Raw genomic sequence first — 16,262 nt, forward strand, 5'->3', positions numbered from 1 at the left:
CTTATTTCAACTCCTCGCCAAGCCTGCTAGTTTTATTAAGCTCCCATCGGTTTTTCTGTTTAAATTTTCACTTCTATTACAGACTTTAGTGCCGAGTGCAGGATTACTTTTCTAGCTAACACCAGTCATCTTTAACCGATTTATTTTGAGTTGGCTAAACTTTGCAGAGGAAATGTTAAAGATTAACCTTAATCTTAGTTTACAAAACCACGATGGGGGCTTTTCGACGCACAGTGTCACATGCTAGATTTGTTGGCTGTCTCTGAGAATGTCACTTGTTAATACGAAAGTGTTGGGTTGTTTGCATAATTGTTTAAAAAAAGAAAGAGGAACGTTTGAAAGATCTTTGTGGTAACTTTTATTAATAGACTGTATTAAGGGTTTGTTGATATTGAACAATGTTGTGGTTACTGTGACTTTAACTATTTTTTTTTAGAGCTAAGCTGCTGTAAAAAATAATTGCCAGTGGCCCTTGCGTGCGGCTCAGCAGGCCTAAATAGTTAAAGACAGACATCTAAAACCAGCTACTCTTTAAAGTGTACTTGTTTTTTTTCAATCCACTTGTATTTTCCTTCCCCTTTTCCCAGTATTTGTATGAGAAAGCTTCAATACTATAGTTTCTGCTTCCAACAAAGCTCATTTATTTGGAAAACCATATAAGAGTAACTCGTTGCTCACAATATGGCTTTTTGTTGTTTGTTCTTCTTGGTTTTGGGGACCAGGAACACATATTTAAAGAAAACAGTAGCAGCCAGACTTAGCTGAAGTCTATGAAAACATTGACTTCGATTTTATTAACCAGCCAAATACATTTTGTTAACTCAACAGCTCAGATTCCATTCGCCTGAGCGTGTATTCCAAATATTTCCGTTAGCGAAGCCTCACCAGTTGCTATCTGCTCATACTGAGAACCATTGAGATGACTGTGAGGAGGCCACAGTGCAGCATTGTGCTGCAGTGTTTGTGTGATTCACTTTGCATAGATACACTGTACATTCCCATGTGCCACGTTATGCGTTTTATCTGCTGCAAAACCACAATAGCAAGGTTGCTGGTGGGGGGAATGAAAGAGGAAGCCAAGGCCTGTAATAGTTGTGCAAACGGTATTTTACTGTACAGTAATTGTTATTTGTTGTTGTTAAGGAGATATAATGACTACACAGATCTGCTGTGCTCGGGGCAGCTGGTTGTCTGTGTAACGCTGTGGCCAACTTAAAGTCCTGGTTTTGGAGTGATATTATCTTGACGTGTGCTTACACACAGGAGCCAGTGAGCAAAACAGAGTCATTGAGAGCTTAGGACCACCATGACAACAAGCTGTTGTGTTGGAGCTTGAATCGCTAAATATATGAGTGGAGAATGAGCGAGTGCTCACTGTGCATAGCTAACTATATGCATTAGGTAAACTAGTAAAAGCCTGAATTTTTCCTGTTTGCAGAGGACAGTCCAGCTAGGAGCGAGGCAAAGCAGTTTCCTCTGCCACTTTGTTTCTGGCTGGTTTAATTAGTGTAACAGTTTGTATGACGTTATGATCGATGATTTGCTGATCGATGTAAATGCTTGTTTGTGTGGGTAGGATTTCAGCGTGTGCTGCTCAGTGACAGCTGCTATACGTTTGAAGGACATTACTGGCTTGTTGTTTGAATGCAGAAAGCCTGTCTGTTATTTTTGAGAGAAAATTAGCGATGTTTCCCCCTTGCTTATCAGAAATTAATACATAATTACATTTGCACATTTTCATAGGGAATTAAGTTAATCTAATATATATCATGGGCTACTGTTCAGATATTCTGTTTGACTTCTGGCATGCATTCACTTCTACATTTTTCTGTTTTACGTGCTCTCTCGAGGCTCAAAATGGAGAAGGTGTGGAGCCCATCCTAGTTAACAGAGTGTCTTTCATACTCGCCAGTGTTAGAGGAAGTAAAACCTCTCTCCCGAACTTTCTTTTTCATTTTTTATGTACAACCATTATGAAATGGCTGCTTCTCATAAAAATGAGGCGATGCATCGTGGACATAAAATCTGAATTAATTTTTTATTTATTTATTTTTAACAGCGCTCTATGTACATGTACATGTCTGTAAGTGTATGTATGTGTGTGTGTGTGTGTGTGTGTGTGTGTGTGTGTGTGTGTATGTCCCAAGTGGTTTGGTCCGTTCGGTGTGGATGACGGCTGGTTAGTTTGGCACGTCCTGAATAATTCAAAGCATTACCGCCACGAGTCTGTTTATATCTACATACTCGCACTTGAATGAATTCCACTCAAACATTTTGGCAGCGTGCCACTTGTTGTCCATCAGTTCTCGCAGGCTAGCGGTGTTAGCCCGGTCGGCCTGTCTGGGTTTTACCGAACATGTGTTATCTCAAACTAAACCCTTCAATACGACATCCTGCCAAATGCAGTCTCTTATTTCTCTGCTCCGTGGCGCTTGCATTGTGGTCACGTTGAAAGGACTTGTGAATAATTTGTTGCAGTGAGGCACATAACAAAATACACCTTGGGACAAGTTGGATATTGCCAGTGTAGAAAGCCATGAGAGAAATTCACCCAGGTATGCATTCACACCTTTCTTTAAGTTAGAGTCACCAATTAATATAACAGGCAAGTTCTTTGAATTGCGGAAGAAACCTTGTCAAAGGATATGTAGGTAAAGAAAATCCATGAAGTTAGTGTATTGTCACTTTCCTCTCACACTTCCCTTTTGGGCTTAAGCCAGTTTGTTTCTTTTGAATGTTTTAATTTTTCAAAAACTGAAGCTCATCACATCAATTTTCTGTATTTCCATACGTCCGATTCACTCTTCCTGAACTATTACAGTGTGCTGTACTCCACTGAACAGGAGCTAATTTAAGGCTGCTCAATGACAGTCATAAGTTCACTGCTGAAATACCATGAGGTCACATGCTTTAGAAAATAGAGGGTCTTTTTATCCAATGACCGTGGAAGATCAAGTTCACGAGACACGGGCGCAGCCCTACAGTGAGCAGTCAGGTTATAGGACTGTGATCCGAGGCGGCAACCTGTGTTTATTACTGAAATGATGGCTGCAGTAAGTGGGGACTAAAGTCTACTACTCGTTTATTTTTATAGGGCCATGTCAAAACAGAAGCACACTGCATGACTCCACAGTTCTGAAAAACTAGAGGGTGTTTAAGTGGAAATCCACAGTGTTTTCTTTAAATGGAAAAGTATTCATTTAAATGACCGAAGTGATAACTTCATAATTTACTCACACACTGATTAGCAGTGCAGCGTTTTTCACTGTGTCACTTGACATTTGCGTCGATGGGGTGAACCCACTGCTGTGGTAAAACCCACAAACAATCCATCAATCCTATCTTCTATACTGACTTTATCCAGGATAAGCTCAGAGGGGCTGAAGCCAACCGTAGCCAGCACAGAATGGGGGAGTGGGTGCACCCGCGCTGGACCACGCTCCCACAAAGTAACCCTTTGCCCTTCTCTGTGTTCGCCCGGCTGGCACAGGCTGGCTCAGTCACCCCCGCTCATGTCCCGACCGACAGCCAATTTAGAGTTATCCATTAGCCTGACATGCACGACTTTGGATAGTTGGAGCACACACGTACACGTGCACGCACGTGAAGAATATGCAAAGTCAACACAGAAAAGCCTGTTTGGTCAACTGGTTTGAAAAAGGAAAATTCTTGTTGCTAGCCGAGCGTTCTAAACATTGTATGGCTTTCTTCAAACAATTGCGAGAGAATATTACCACTGCACTGACAGCAGGGACAAACTATGATGTTAGCAGATCAGACTGCTTTTCTGATCATGTGATTATTGCCAAAAGCTTTCTGATATTCTGTAGAATGACAAACATTATATTCATAGCTCTCAGTCTAAGTTGCAGTGACTACAGCAGCGCAGATTCTCTTTGAGTGCTGAAGCGGCATAGCCATGACTAGTTTCTAAAGTTACTGACTGCTGGCATGTGCACACAGCACACCGGCCCCATTTGGGGTCCAGTTGCTCCCCATCTGTGATAGAAATAAATGTTGGGATAAGCCTGGGGTCTGGGACCCCCTCCTCATCAGAGATCACAGGGGTGGCCCCAGGGTTTGCCTACCGATCAAATTTAGATTAGCACATGTCAGAGAACAACCGAATAAGATACTTAAAGAGTCTCTAACAGGTACTTTACTTAAAAAGTGTACATTTGCACACTTTACCTAGCTGTTGTAGTTATCCGATTTAATGCTCCTCTTGTAGATTATATGCCCGTATAGCGTGACGACATGTGTCAGTTTCTCCATCAGATAAATCTCCTGGGTTGTGTTCAGCTGTTGTTCTTGGTTTAGAGCATTTGCATTGAGTCAGTTTCTAATCATGATCTTCCTGTAAGTGACATTTTGAGCAGGTACGCGGCTTCCCTTATTAATGTGCCATTAATCTTTCCATAGTAGATCACAGGGTAGCATTTTGCAGTTTTATAGAAAGTACTATTTGTAATGTACAAACGTGTTTCACTCTTTTTTTGCCATTCTTCCTCCGTTACCTTAATCTTACGCTGCATCCCATTTTGCTTTAATAGAAAGTGTAGAATCTTCTTCTTAGAAGCAATCGGACAGGCTCCTGGTTCAGTGGAAGTGGAATAAGATGAGCATTTGTGTCTTTCTTCCTGTAAACATGGTTTTGTTGTTTTAATCAGTTGAGTTCTCACACCTGTTAGCAGCATTTGTTCTTAAGGCACATTTATTGTGTCACTCCGTGCCATTTGGTCATTGTGGACAGCTGTCTGGTGTTTATTTTCTTTTCATTTCTGATTGTGAGCAATTACTTAGCAGCTCAGACAAGCTGGAGAGGTTCTGCAGCATGTAACGCGATGCCGCTTCAGGTGCCTCGTTTCCGACCTGGGGAGGATCTGACCAGGGGAGTATCTGGCTTCAGGTGGTAATAACAGCCTCAGCTGCCTTTTTGCATTTGGCATACCAGCAGCTGTGCATTTGACATCCTCCGGTTCGATTTCTCCCTTCCCGTTGAGTGAGTCTATTTTGTAGCTAAGCAAATGAGTCAGTGTTGTTTTGTTGCTTCAACTGGTGTTTAAATCTCAAGTGCATCCTCCAGTGAAAATGCTCTGGTAATGAGCATCCAGAGCTGACAGGCACCTAGATGAAGCTTATGATAATAATAATGCTCTCCTATGCAGCATATAGAAAAACTACCCCAAAAAAAAAAAGAAATCTAGTGTTTTGGAAATGGTGGGTGTTTAACATATAGCTGTGATCCAGGCTTTGTCTGGATGTGTTGGCAGCTAAGCTAACAGGCAGACTGCATTGCTAAAGTCTGCACTTGAAGTGTCCTATTGTTGCCATGGGTGTGTCACTTTTACCTTTGACCAGCTGATTGCTGCCCTTGCCTGGAATCTGCAGCTCTGAGCATACTCTCTCTATAAACTCTCTGCAGGAATGCACGCTCATTATGCAACAGTTACTGTTAGCAAACCACACTCGCTTTGCACTCGTCTGTGTAGGAGGCACTGTTACTCTAGTGACACTATAGTCGGTGCTATAGAATCATAATATTGATCATTCCTATGTTTTCAATCAGCCGCAGATGACGAAATGGCCATAGCACAGCCCAAGAAAGCATAAACCAACAGTAAACTATATAAAGGCCATGGACGGTGATGTTTTGGCTTCACAGAGACTGGGGAGGGCTGCTGTTTTGAGTTTGCAGTGGTGTGACACAATGTGAGTCATTTGAAATCGTTTGTGTCGGGTGTCTGTCATCTATCAGTTTCTTTGTAAACTGTCGGGAAAACCCATTTCCCTTAAAGGTATTGTTTCTGCCGAGATATTTTTTTTTTTATCTGCGTCCTCAAAACAGTAACAGCAGATTCTGAGAATCACAGCAAACTCAAACAAGCTTCACATTTCTGAGTGGACGGAGGAATCTTGATCATAAATACAATAATAGTTTGGAATGTCTAACTGATTCAACTCTTCACTGGCAATTAGTTAAACAAACTAAACTTTATGAAGTTACATAATAGGGTGTTAGAGCTGTTGTGTTGTGACATCTTCAGGGTGAGTCAAGCTAAAAGAGTGCTTCGGTTTTTCTGGTTTGCCACACCAACCTGTATGAAGAAGTTAAGACATCTTACATGAACATGTGAGAAATTTCACTTTAGTTTTTTTTTTGTTAACGACAGAGTTGACACAAGACAATGTAAAAAAAACAAACAAACAGTTATTTAGTATGCTTCAAATGAAAAGGGTTTAAATGTAGCTGATTAATTCTTAACATCTCGCATAGTTTGCTTCATATTTTTTCCCAGACTCTTGTGATTCGTGTAATCCCAGACCGACTCCATTTTGAGACGAGCGCTCTGTGGGGACTATACCATCTGTTGCAGGACTACTTGTTTTTTCGTGGCTGAAGATAGAACTCTATGGCTCAGGCTGTATGTTTGGACTTGTACTGGAGCAAAGGGAATTTTGGGCCAGTCGGATGCCTCTGTGATGGCGTTACTTGATTGATAGTTATCTAACTTCTGCAAGTCCCCAAAATGTACTAAAAGTTGCGCATTAGACCTTGGCTCTAAGCCGTGTAACATTTCAGCTGCTGCTTTCTTCGATGATTGCGTGGGAAGGCCGATGACGTCAGCCGTCGATTGACAACGCTGTCCCAGTTCAGCAGCTGTTTTAAACGCAGCCCCCCCAAATCTATTCTTGGTTTCAAAGACAACAAAGGATCCAACAGGTGTATCTTTGTAGCTGTACATTTTACAAAATTCATAGCACTTACAGCCGTAACAACTTGATTGACTTATGTAACTTTCCTAACTGGCAAATGTCTATAGCTTTATCTGGAATACAGTTATGGACGGTACACTTGAGCAAAGGTGATTCACTGGAGAGGAAAACTCTTTCAGGTGCTCAATCAAACAGCAAACTAAACAAATTCACGGTAAACCTTATTGAGTGCTGCCAGTGCTGAGTGTATTATCTTGAAATGTTTTTTTGTAGTTTGTGTGTGTCTTTTGTAGGAGCTGAATCACAGCTTTAGAGTGTGGATTTAATGCAAATGAAAGTTAATACTGTGAGTCACTTTAGTTTTACCAACCAACCAAGTTTGACAACATCTTAAGAAGTATTGCAATCTGTTCCTGTTTCATCAAGTCCAGCTTCTGAAACGCCCATTTTCGAGTGCCAAAGTTTTTTTCTTTCTTTCTTTCTTTCTTTTTTTTTTTTTTTTTTTTTTTTCAAATTATACTCATTGTGGTTATTGCAGGGCAGCTGGAAACGGCAGGCAGTGCACTAAATGTAGGTGTGTTAACAACTGGCCCAAAAGTAATTACACACATTCCAGCAGGAACTGTGTGGAGGGTAGGGCACTATCTGTTTCAGGGCTAACGGATGCAGAGAGGCGCAGAGAGGAAACACTGGAATCAACACATACTGGATTGACATTCTCGTCATCACATTTTTTTTTAAGAAAAACACAATCCACACATCATTCTCTCGAGTATTCCTCGCTGTGTTATGATTAAAGATTTTTCGTTTGAGTAGCTTCAGCTGTATACAGTAAAAATGTTGGTGACACTGGTAGGCTTCGACAACCAGGACCGCCGTTTGCGATATTTGACTCGTTGCTTTTTTGAGCGATGGTCGGTATATTTTAGTGACGTGTAGCCAACTGGGTAACATTGTAAACAGTGCCACCAAACAGGAGCACGGGGTGATTGTGCAGAGAGCTGTCAAGAGAATAGGTTGACCTTATCACGCTGCTCAGAATAGTCAGAGGGATAGCTCAGAGCTCTGGTGCTATCAGAACACAAGTGGGCTTTCCATTAGGGATGTTTATTTTGGGCGACTCGACAGAGGCATAAACATCTCAAACAGTCTCACCTGTATGTGTTTTCACACTTTCAGAAACAGATGCTCGTGAGCAGTTGAAGAAGTGGCTTGTTGGATAAGCAAGAATCATAGAGTTAATATATGTGTAATCTGGGTTTTCAGGAAGCGTGGTTCTGCTAATGTAGTCCTCATCAAAGATAAAACCTTTGGAGTCTGGAAGCTTGTATTTGATCCTTCTGAATGGAATTAGGTCATAGACTCAAGTACAGAGCCCTGACAGTGTCTGATACGGTCACTGTGCCAGTTCTGTAGGTTTTTATCCAGTATTGTGACCGTCAATATTTTTCTTTTTTTGGTAGACATAATCCTATTTCAGATTATTTCAGCAAGATGTAATTATGCCCTTGAGCATGGTTTTCTTCATCCTTCCTCTACCACACACACTCACGCACACACACGCACAAACAATGGGGGGATAAGTAAAGAATGAACCATATCTGAGGTGGGTGTCATCATGCTTTGTGACTTAGTTGTTTCTGTTTGTCTGTCTCTCATCCTCCCTTACTCACCATTGGTTGCCTAGAGACCTGCAGTAGGATGCATGGAAATGGCAGGAAAAGGTCAGGCAAACCTTTGAGAAGTTAGTCATCTGCTGCGTGGAGGTGTTGGTGGATAGAGATGAATAGTGTAGGTTTTCTGATGCACCCGACAACAACATGCTCTCTTTTTCTGGTCAGTGATGAGTGGACAGAAATTAGCAGCGCATTACAGCTGGTCGTCCTTCTTACTCTGTTTGATTCCTGTTATTAAAACTTAACCTCAATCCGGTGGAAGAATTGAATTGTTTCTTGTTGTTTTTTGATGAATGATTAAAAGGTATTATACACCCTGACCAACAGGGCCTCAGGGCAAGAAATACAGTTGGGTTTGTGTTTTTATTATGTATCTTGGTCTCCTCTGTAAAAGGCTGGTACTTCTACGTTTCTAATGTTTCTAATCACCTGTTGTTGTTGTTTTTTTTTTTTCTTATCCTTGCAGGTATGGCCTCACAAGTCTTGGTCTACCCACCACACATTTATCAAACCCAGACAAGTGCCTTTAGCAGCGTGAAGAAACTCAAAGTTGAGCCCAGCAGCTGTGTGTACCATGACAGGGCACACCCGCGGACTTATCTGAACAGCAGAACCCTTGGCATTGTGCACCCGACAAAACAAGCCCACTCATTTGTGAACCGAGACTTGGCAGTGGGCCTCAAAGTTCGTGGAGGAAAAGAGTACCCGGTGCAGACGGTGGTGGTGCGTGGCGTACAGAGACAACAGCCCGGCAAGAGAGGAGGCGGAGGAGCGGGACCCGGCCCGTTCGTGGCCTCGCAGCGACAGGAGGCAGGGGTTGTCCACTCGCAGGACGGGCAGCAGCAGCAGCAGCAGCAGCAGCAGACGACAGACATAGCAAGTGGGAGCAGCAGTGGAGCAACAGGGGCAGGAGGAGGGGGAAGGGGAGAGGGCTGCAGTGGCGGAGGCGAGGGAGACGGCGAGGAAGAGGGCGACAGAGAAGAGAACTGTGGAGGTTTGAACTCAGCTGACAGCTCTCAGCGATGTGGGCTGAAACGTAAAAGTGAGGAGCTGGATAACCGAGGGAGCACCATGCAGATTGTGGAGGAACTGTCAATGTTGCCTGCCATGTTGCAAACTACAAACGTGGGAAATGCCGCCGTGACAGCGCCTGCGGCCGTGGGGGCCGGAGGGGGCCCCACCAAACAGGGTGTGGGGCATGGGGGCGTAGGTGCAGCGGGAGGAACAGGAGGAGGAGATGGGGACTATCAGGTAGTACAACACGAAGTCCTGTGTTCCATGAAGAATACTTATGAAGTGCTGGATTTCTTGGGACGAGGCACATTTGGCCAGGTAGTGAAGTGCTGGAAGAGGGGAACCGGGGAGGTGGTGGCTGTGAAGATCTTGAAGAACCACCCTTCATATGCACGGCAGGGCCAAATTGAAGTTGGCATCCTCGCTCGCCTGAGCGGGGAGAATGCAGATGAGCACAACCTGGTGCGAGCGTTCGAATGCTTCCAGCACCGCAGCCACACCTGCCTGGTATTCGAGATGCTCGAGCAGAACCTGTACGACTTCCTGAAGCAGAATAAGTTCAGCCCGCTGCCCCTCAAAGTGATAAGACCTGTGCTGCAGCAGGTGGCCACAGCTCTGAAGAAGCTGAAGAGCATGGGTCTGATTCATGCAGACCTCAAGCCTGAGAACATCATGCTGGTGGACCCGGTGAGACAACCCTACAGGGTGAAGGTGATTGACTTTGGCTCAGCCAGTCACGTGTCCAAAGCAGTGTGTTCCACGTACCTCCAGTCTCGGTACTATAGGTGAGTACACACACACAAACACACACACAAACACAAACACACACATGCACACACACAAAAGAAAAAAAAATACAGGACCAAAAGGTTACAGACAATTTACACAAAAGCAGCTTTTAAGTTGACTGAATTTCAAAGCAATTTCAGCCTCGGTTGGTGCTCAGAATGTGCTTGCCATAGTGAGTTTAAAAATGTCCTTCCTCAAACAAAAACAAGGAAATGTCTCCCATACTGCACAACATCCTGTGTGTTTAGAAGCCACATACCATAAACTCTGAAAAAATGTGACCCCGCAGTGTTTACTAGCAGACTACAGACCGACCTTTTGTGTTCTTGCTGCCTGGGAACTCAAATTGTGTTCTAGAAAAAGAAAACAAGTAGAACTGAATGATTAACTAACTTAGAGCCAATGTCTTTAAAGTATTTGGAGAGTAGAGCTGCCTCAAAGTTCAGAAGTCATTTCTATTGTTAATGTATGTTAATATATATTAGAAAATACAGATTGTGATGTGGACTAGTGGGGGGGAAAAAAAGGTAAGGACACAAATCACCAAATGCCAGGTTAGACTCCTCGTGGCAGTTCCTAGTTCTGGCTTATGACATGGCAGTAAGTAATGTCCTTTTTGTTGATGTTAACAGGGCACCTCTGTTTGCAGTGATCTTGGACACGCTCTTGGAAAACAGGCAGCACAAATTACCTTTGGCATTATGTTAGGAGTACTTTGGTTTGATTGAAAAAACAGCCCTGAAATGGTATGAACTGTTGCATAAGAGTCAGGAATGACCCAGTTCAGTGTTTGGGTTGTACCTTCCAACAGTACGCACGGAGCCTGGGAAGTAAAAACAAAAAAGATACGGCATAAGGAAAGCAGCTTTGAAAAAAAAAAAAAGTTCAAAGACTTAAATAATTAGCATTGAGTTTGGTACATGTGCATTTATGTGTGTTTTAAGAAGAGTGAACTGTTTAGGTCTGTGGAAATGTACACAGCTCATATGTACATAACAAATAGTGAAGCTGCTCTGTTTCTGCACACGGTGACATGTTCTCATCTGTCGAGTTTAGCAACAACTTGTATCTATTGGTTACAGGTAAAGAAAAAAAAAAAAAAAAAAAAAAAAGGCAAATGAGGCCAAGTGTGGCAACAGTGATGATAACACTGTGTTTCAGCCTTCCGATTGAAATAATGGGCGTGATTGTCTTTTAATGGCTGGTTTAAACCAGTGTCTCATGCTTTGAATGAACATAGCACATGCAAGCAATTGATAATGCATTAAGCTGTGAGCTCTGTTCATGTCATGAGTTTGATTAAATCCAGGTAGAATCCAGGTCAAATTGTGTTTAAGCTGCTGCCCTGAAGCAGACGCCACAGGAAAATAGAAGATTAAATAGACTGAAATGTTTTTTATACTCAGTCTATAAATGCACCGTTAATCCAGAACTTAGTTGCCTTTTAGTATTTGTTTTTTTTTCTTCTTTTTTTTGAATCTATTTGCTTTCAACTTGAAGATTTCATGGAACTTGTATGATAGTTCTAGACAGTCTATTATTTTTATGTTTATCTGTATGTGGAACCATAGTATACGTCGTCCATATGAGTTTGATTGTGATGGGCACGTGCGTTACAAAATATTTGGCCTGTATGAAGTGATTAAATAAAATAAATCCATCTGAAATGAAAAACCCCAAAAAAATGTGGCACAGATCCATCCAACAACTTTCATCAAAAAGAAAACAGCCCTTTTTTATGGCAGGAACAAGGCGCACGCCATTACTCCATCCATCTTCTCTTCTGCTCAGTTCACATTGGGTCACGGTAGAATTACGGACTGCAAAGAAACCTTGACATCGCCGTCCCCTGCAGCTTCCCTCAGTGCTTCTGGGAGCACCCTGAACCTCCACAAAACAAACAAAAAAAAAACTCGATATCCTCTCCCCAGTGGGTCCGGAGCTGACCTCAGGGCCTCCTCCCAGCGGGATGTGCCTGCTAGAACTCTGATGGGAGGAAACCTTCAGGCGTTCTAATCAGATGCCTGAACCATCTCAGCCGGCTCCTCTTAATGCGGAGGAGTAGTGTTTCAACTCTGATTCTCTCGTCACTTTATCGTGAAGTGTGAGGCCTGCTGCACTGTAGACCAAAATAATTTCAGCCACGTTTATCCGCAACGTCATGAAGCCGAAGTTCAGTGGCAAAGGTGAGCTTGAGGATGTGTCATAATCACATTTGATACCTTTCCAGTCACAGTTCTAAACCAGCACTTCCTTTTGGTTAATGTGGAATAGTTGATGAAATTTATGGTTCTACTTTGGCAAAAATGGAATTCTCTCTTTTTTCATAGTTGTTTGAACAGCTAATGCTGATGATCCTGGGAAATGGGACACAATGCAATTATCTTGAAATATTGAGCAAATTATGCAGAATTACTCTGCTTCTCATTGAGTTTTGGTTTTATCTTTGTCTTAATGTGTGACCATTACAGGGTTAGTCGAAAAGGGGGGTTAATGATACGTTTCACTGATTGTTGTATGGCATCTGAGTGGCAGTGAAATAATTGTCTTTGCCACTGGGAATCACTGGAGACTTAGTATTTATTGTCTACTTGTAATTTGCGTACACTATACATTTTTTTCACCTCAAATAAGATTTACTTTGACCTTATCCTGCTAATAGGTTCTTTTGAAGCAAGAAAAAATAGTGGATGTCACTTCAGGTACTTTTTACATTGTCCTTTGATCGTGTGCAATCATCCAGTGTTTTTGTGAATGCTGTTTTGTTGTCATGAATACATGTTATTTCAGGAAGTTGCTTAAAATAGAACTGTCAACTTTACCTTTTTGTGGTGGAAGAACTGAGCAGTGCATCTGCGACTTTGTCGGCTCTGTCAGCCTCATTCTATTGTGACCTACAATTTCTCACGCGCCTCGCATGGTGTTGTATTTTAAAACAACATATGTAAATACTATTGCTAAAACTGGAGTGCAGAATGACAGCAAAGGTCTGATTCAATGCCCACATTTGCAACAGAATTATTCCGCATTGTGCCAGAGGAATAGTTACAATAATATCACAACAAAGGGATTAATAGTTCAAAAATTCACAACCAGAAAGTGGGAAGTCTTAGATTCATTTAAAAGATATTTAGAACATTTAGAACAGGACAGACAATACTGTCATTTATTAGACTTTAGGTTTTTGGAATATTTTCACTAGTAAACTTGAAATCATACTATTAACATTTTTTCATAACTCCATCGCAACCAGCTACTTCCTAAAGCCTTAAATACAAGTGAGATTACATTCTCGTCTGTTATGCTCTCCTGGCCTGGTAACCATCACACCGCTGTCAGGTGGATGTGTCTGTCTGCCTTTAGTTTGGTTTTCTGCAGGTTTGATCATGTAGGGACTTGAAATCTGGTTGCTTTCGTTTTATGTCCGCATGCTAAATGAGGAATTTCCGTTGAGCGTGTTTTGGTGCACTTCGCTAAATAATCTGAGTCAATGTGACTCCTCTGTATATCTCTACATTCATCCATCTGCTACTGTAAAGCAATAAACCCATTGATTAATACCAGTTGTGCCGAAGCCAACTTTGCACACTCATATAATAAAAAGAGTGATAATCACGCCTGTGGAGGAAAAAGTATGTTTAGTGTTACAAATTCTATTTTATTAATTAATTTATTTATTCGTTTTACACATTTTCCTATATCCCTTTCATGGAGGTTAACTTAAAGGTGCCTTAAGGAGTTTGCACGTTTTATGCGAAACAGCGCCCCCTGCAGGCTTTGGGCGTAATGCAGCTTAGTGAAAAACTCGTCCCTGTGGCTCGCGTGCACGGAAGAGGGGGACTCCGTCTTCGCTCGTTTCGAAGCGCTCAAGTAAGATTTAAGTTTCTTTTACCTGGTGGGGTCTGTGCTGGAGTTGTGGCAGTGCTAGAAGCCAGTCTTTTCTTACTTTCTGGAAGCTCCTGCTCAGTTGTTGCTCACTAAGCATCTGGCGGAGTAATGGCGGACAAAATGAAACCTATCCAGCCGGAGCGTGCATTACGTCATTCCTTTCAAATTCTCCCCCAAAAAATTCTGGTGCCGGACCGGCACTGCAACTTTCAAGTGACAATTTAGCGCTGTTAGAGGTACTTGTAATGAATATGTCGGGGCACATTGTACACATCATTAAAAATGTGTAATATATTTATGGTGGAAAATAAGTATTTTTAAGGTTGTAAAACTCCTTAATGCACCTTTAAGCATCGTCAGCTCTTCAACTCTATTGGTTTGTTGCATCTTACTGCAAACTGAAGTTTTCCCTGTATAGTCAGTGCTTGTTAGGGGGCGTGCTACTTGTTTCTTGCGGACATCTGTTTGTTAAAGAAATAAACCCAATGTTTACATCGGTTAACCGAACAGCTGAAATATATCTTTGCTTCAATTTTAAGCTTTCCTTTTTTTCATAGTCGCATATTTATCCTCTGTTGACGGATCACTTCCATCTCCGTATAAACTGCAGCAAGTCCTAATCACATCATAACCATGCTGAAGGATAAATATTTAAGTAGCAGCTGCCTACAAAACATAAAGGTGTCAAGTCTCCAGTTACTTTTGAACCCAGATAAATCGGGGACCATGTGGGAAATGGACCATCTCACACACGCTTCTTCCCGTATTGATTGAGACCGACTCAGTTTGAAATTAATGCTATTTTTGTCCCTCTTCCATTTGCAGAAGGACAGAATCAGTAAAAGGAGAAAATATTCTCCGGCAGGCAGCACTATAAATTAAATATATGTTATGACCTGTAGTCCAAAGGTATGGCTGAAGGAGGGTTCCTTTATTGATTACATCGTCCGCCACTGGATCTCTTTTGATTTGTCGTTCTCCACCTTCTCAAAAGTTGTAAAAAATGTTGTGCCTCCCCAGTTTTGTCCTGTTCTGAGACTGGAGTAAGCAAAGCATATTGTGAGGGAGCAGCGTTGCTGAGCGTTCGAGCGGAGGCTCGCTTAAAATAGCTCATGGGACAGCGGCCAGTGTGCTTTGACTTCTATAGATGGTGAAACACATAGGCAGCCAGGATGAAATAAGGACAGCTTGAAATACTAGCAAGCTCTGACTTACTCGTTCAAGGTCAACCAGCTCACTGTCAGCTGTTTTGATTTTCATATGTCAATGTGTGTTTGTGTGTGTGTTTGGTCTTGCGTGGACGCCTCAAATCCATCACCCACTGCAACCAATATGTCTGACAGATATGCCTCCCGCCTCCACAATTTACAAGCCTTTGGCCTGTGGCCATTTGTAATTTGCCACCTTAGTTTGCACGGTCAGCTAAACCAGAGATCTTGCAGGTCCAACGTGAAACTGACAGCTTCACTTCTGCCATTAATTCATTTTACTATCCATCAGTTAGCAATTACTTAAAGGTATTCTTTCATTATTAGTTCTCAGGTGTTATGCTTAAACCCGAGCTATACTTTTTGTCTGTTTAAAGATGGCCGTTCAGTGTCACTTTATTTGGCACACTCAGGTCTCATACCGTTTCTTGTCAGGAATAATTCATGATTAGAGGTTGCTTCATTAAGCCGTATAATTGCACAGAATGTTGATTTATTACTTCCTTTCAAAATTGTCTATGTTAAAATAAATATGGCTGAAAGAGAGGTTTGTAGCACATCGGAAGGATTGTGGCGGGTCTACTTTTTATTTGCAGTTTTTCTTTAAACTGCTTCATCCAATTCAGGTTAACGTGATGCTGCAGCAGATCCCAGCTGACTGTGGACACACGCGAGACACACCCTGGACCATCAATGGGCAAACAGAGAGACAGACAATCACACTGACATTTTGTTTTTGGACTGTGGGAGGAAACCAGAGTCGCAAGAGAAAAACCGCCACACTCTTTGAGAACAGTCGCTGTTCAAAGTCCAAATAGAAAGTCCAACTGGGAGTCAAACCGCAGACCGTCTTGCAGTGCTAACCAGTCCACCACTGTGGGGCTCAGTGGGTTAGTACCTGTAGGCAAATATTTCTTATGCATGCATGAAATGGGACGACTGCACAATAGGTTTATGAACTTGTAATCCC

At 42.2% G+C, this 16,262-nt stretch overlaps 1 protein-coding gene across 1 annotated transcript in view; it reads left to right on the forward strand.

The window, feature by feature from the left end:
- Positions 1-16,262, forward strand: part of hipk3b (homeodomain interacting protein kinase 3b) — a 39,566-nt gene that overhangs the window by 665 nt on the left and 22,639 nt on the right. Inside the window, exon 2 of the mRNA XM_030097926.1 lies at positions 8,860-10,192. Coding sequence (XP_029953786.1) covers positions 8,860-10,192 — 1,333 coding nt within the window. The remainder of the gene's footprint in view (positions 1-8,859; positions 10,193-16,262) is intronic.

The sequence above is a fragment of the Salarias fasciatus genome, chromosome 1 (assembly GCF_902148845.1).
Source record: "Salarias fasciatus chromosome 1, fSalaFa1.1, whole genome shotgun sequence".
NCBI classification, from domain to species: Eukaryota; Metazoa; Chordata; class Actinopteri; order Blenniiformes; family Blenniidae; genus Salarias; species Salarias fasciatus.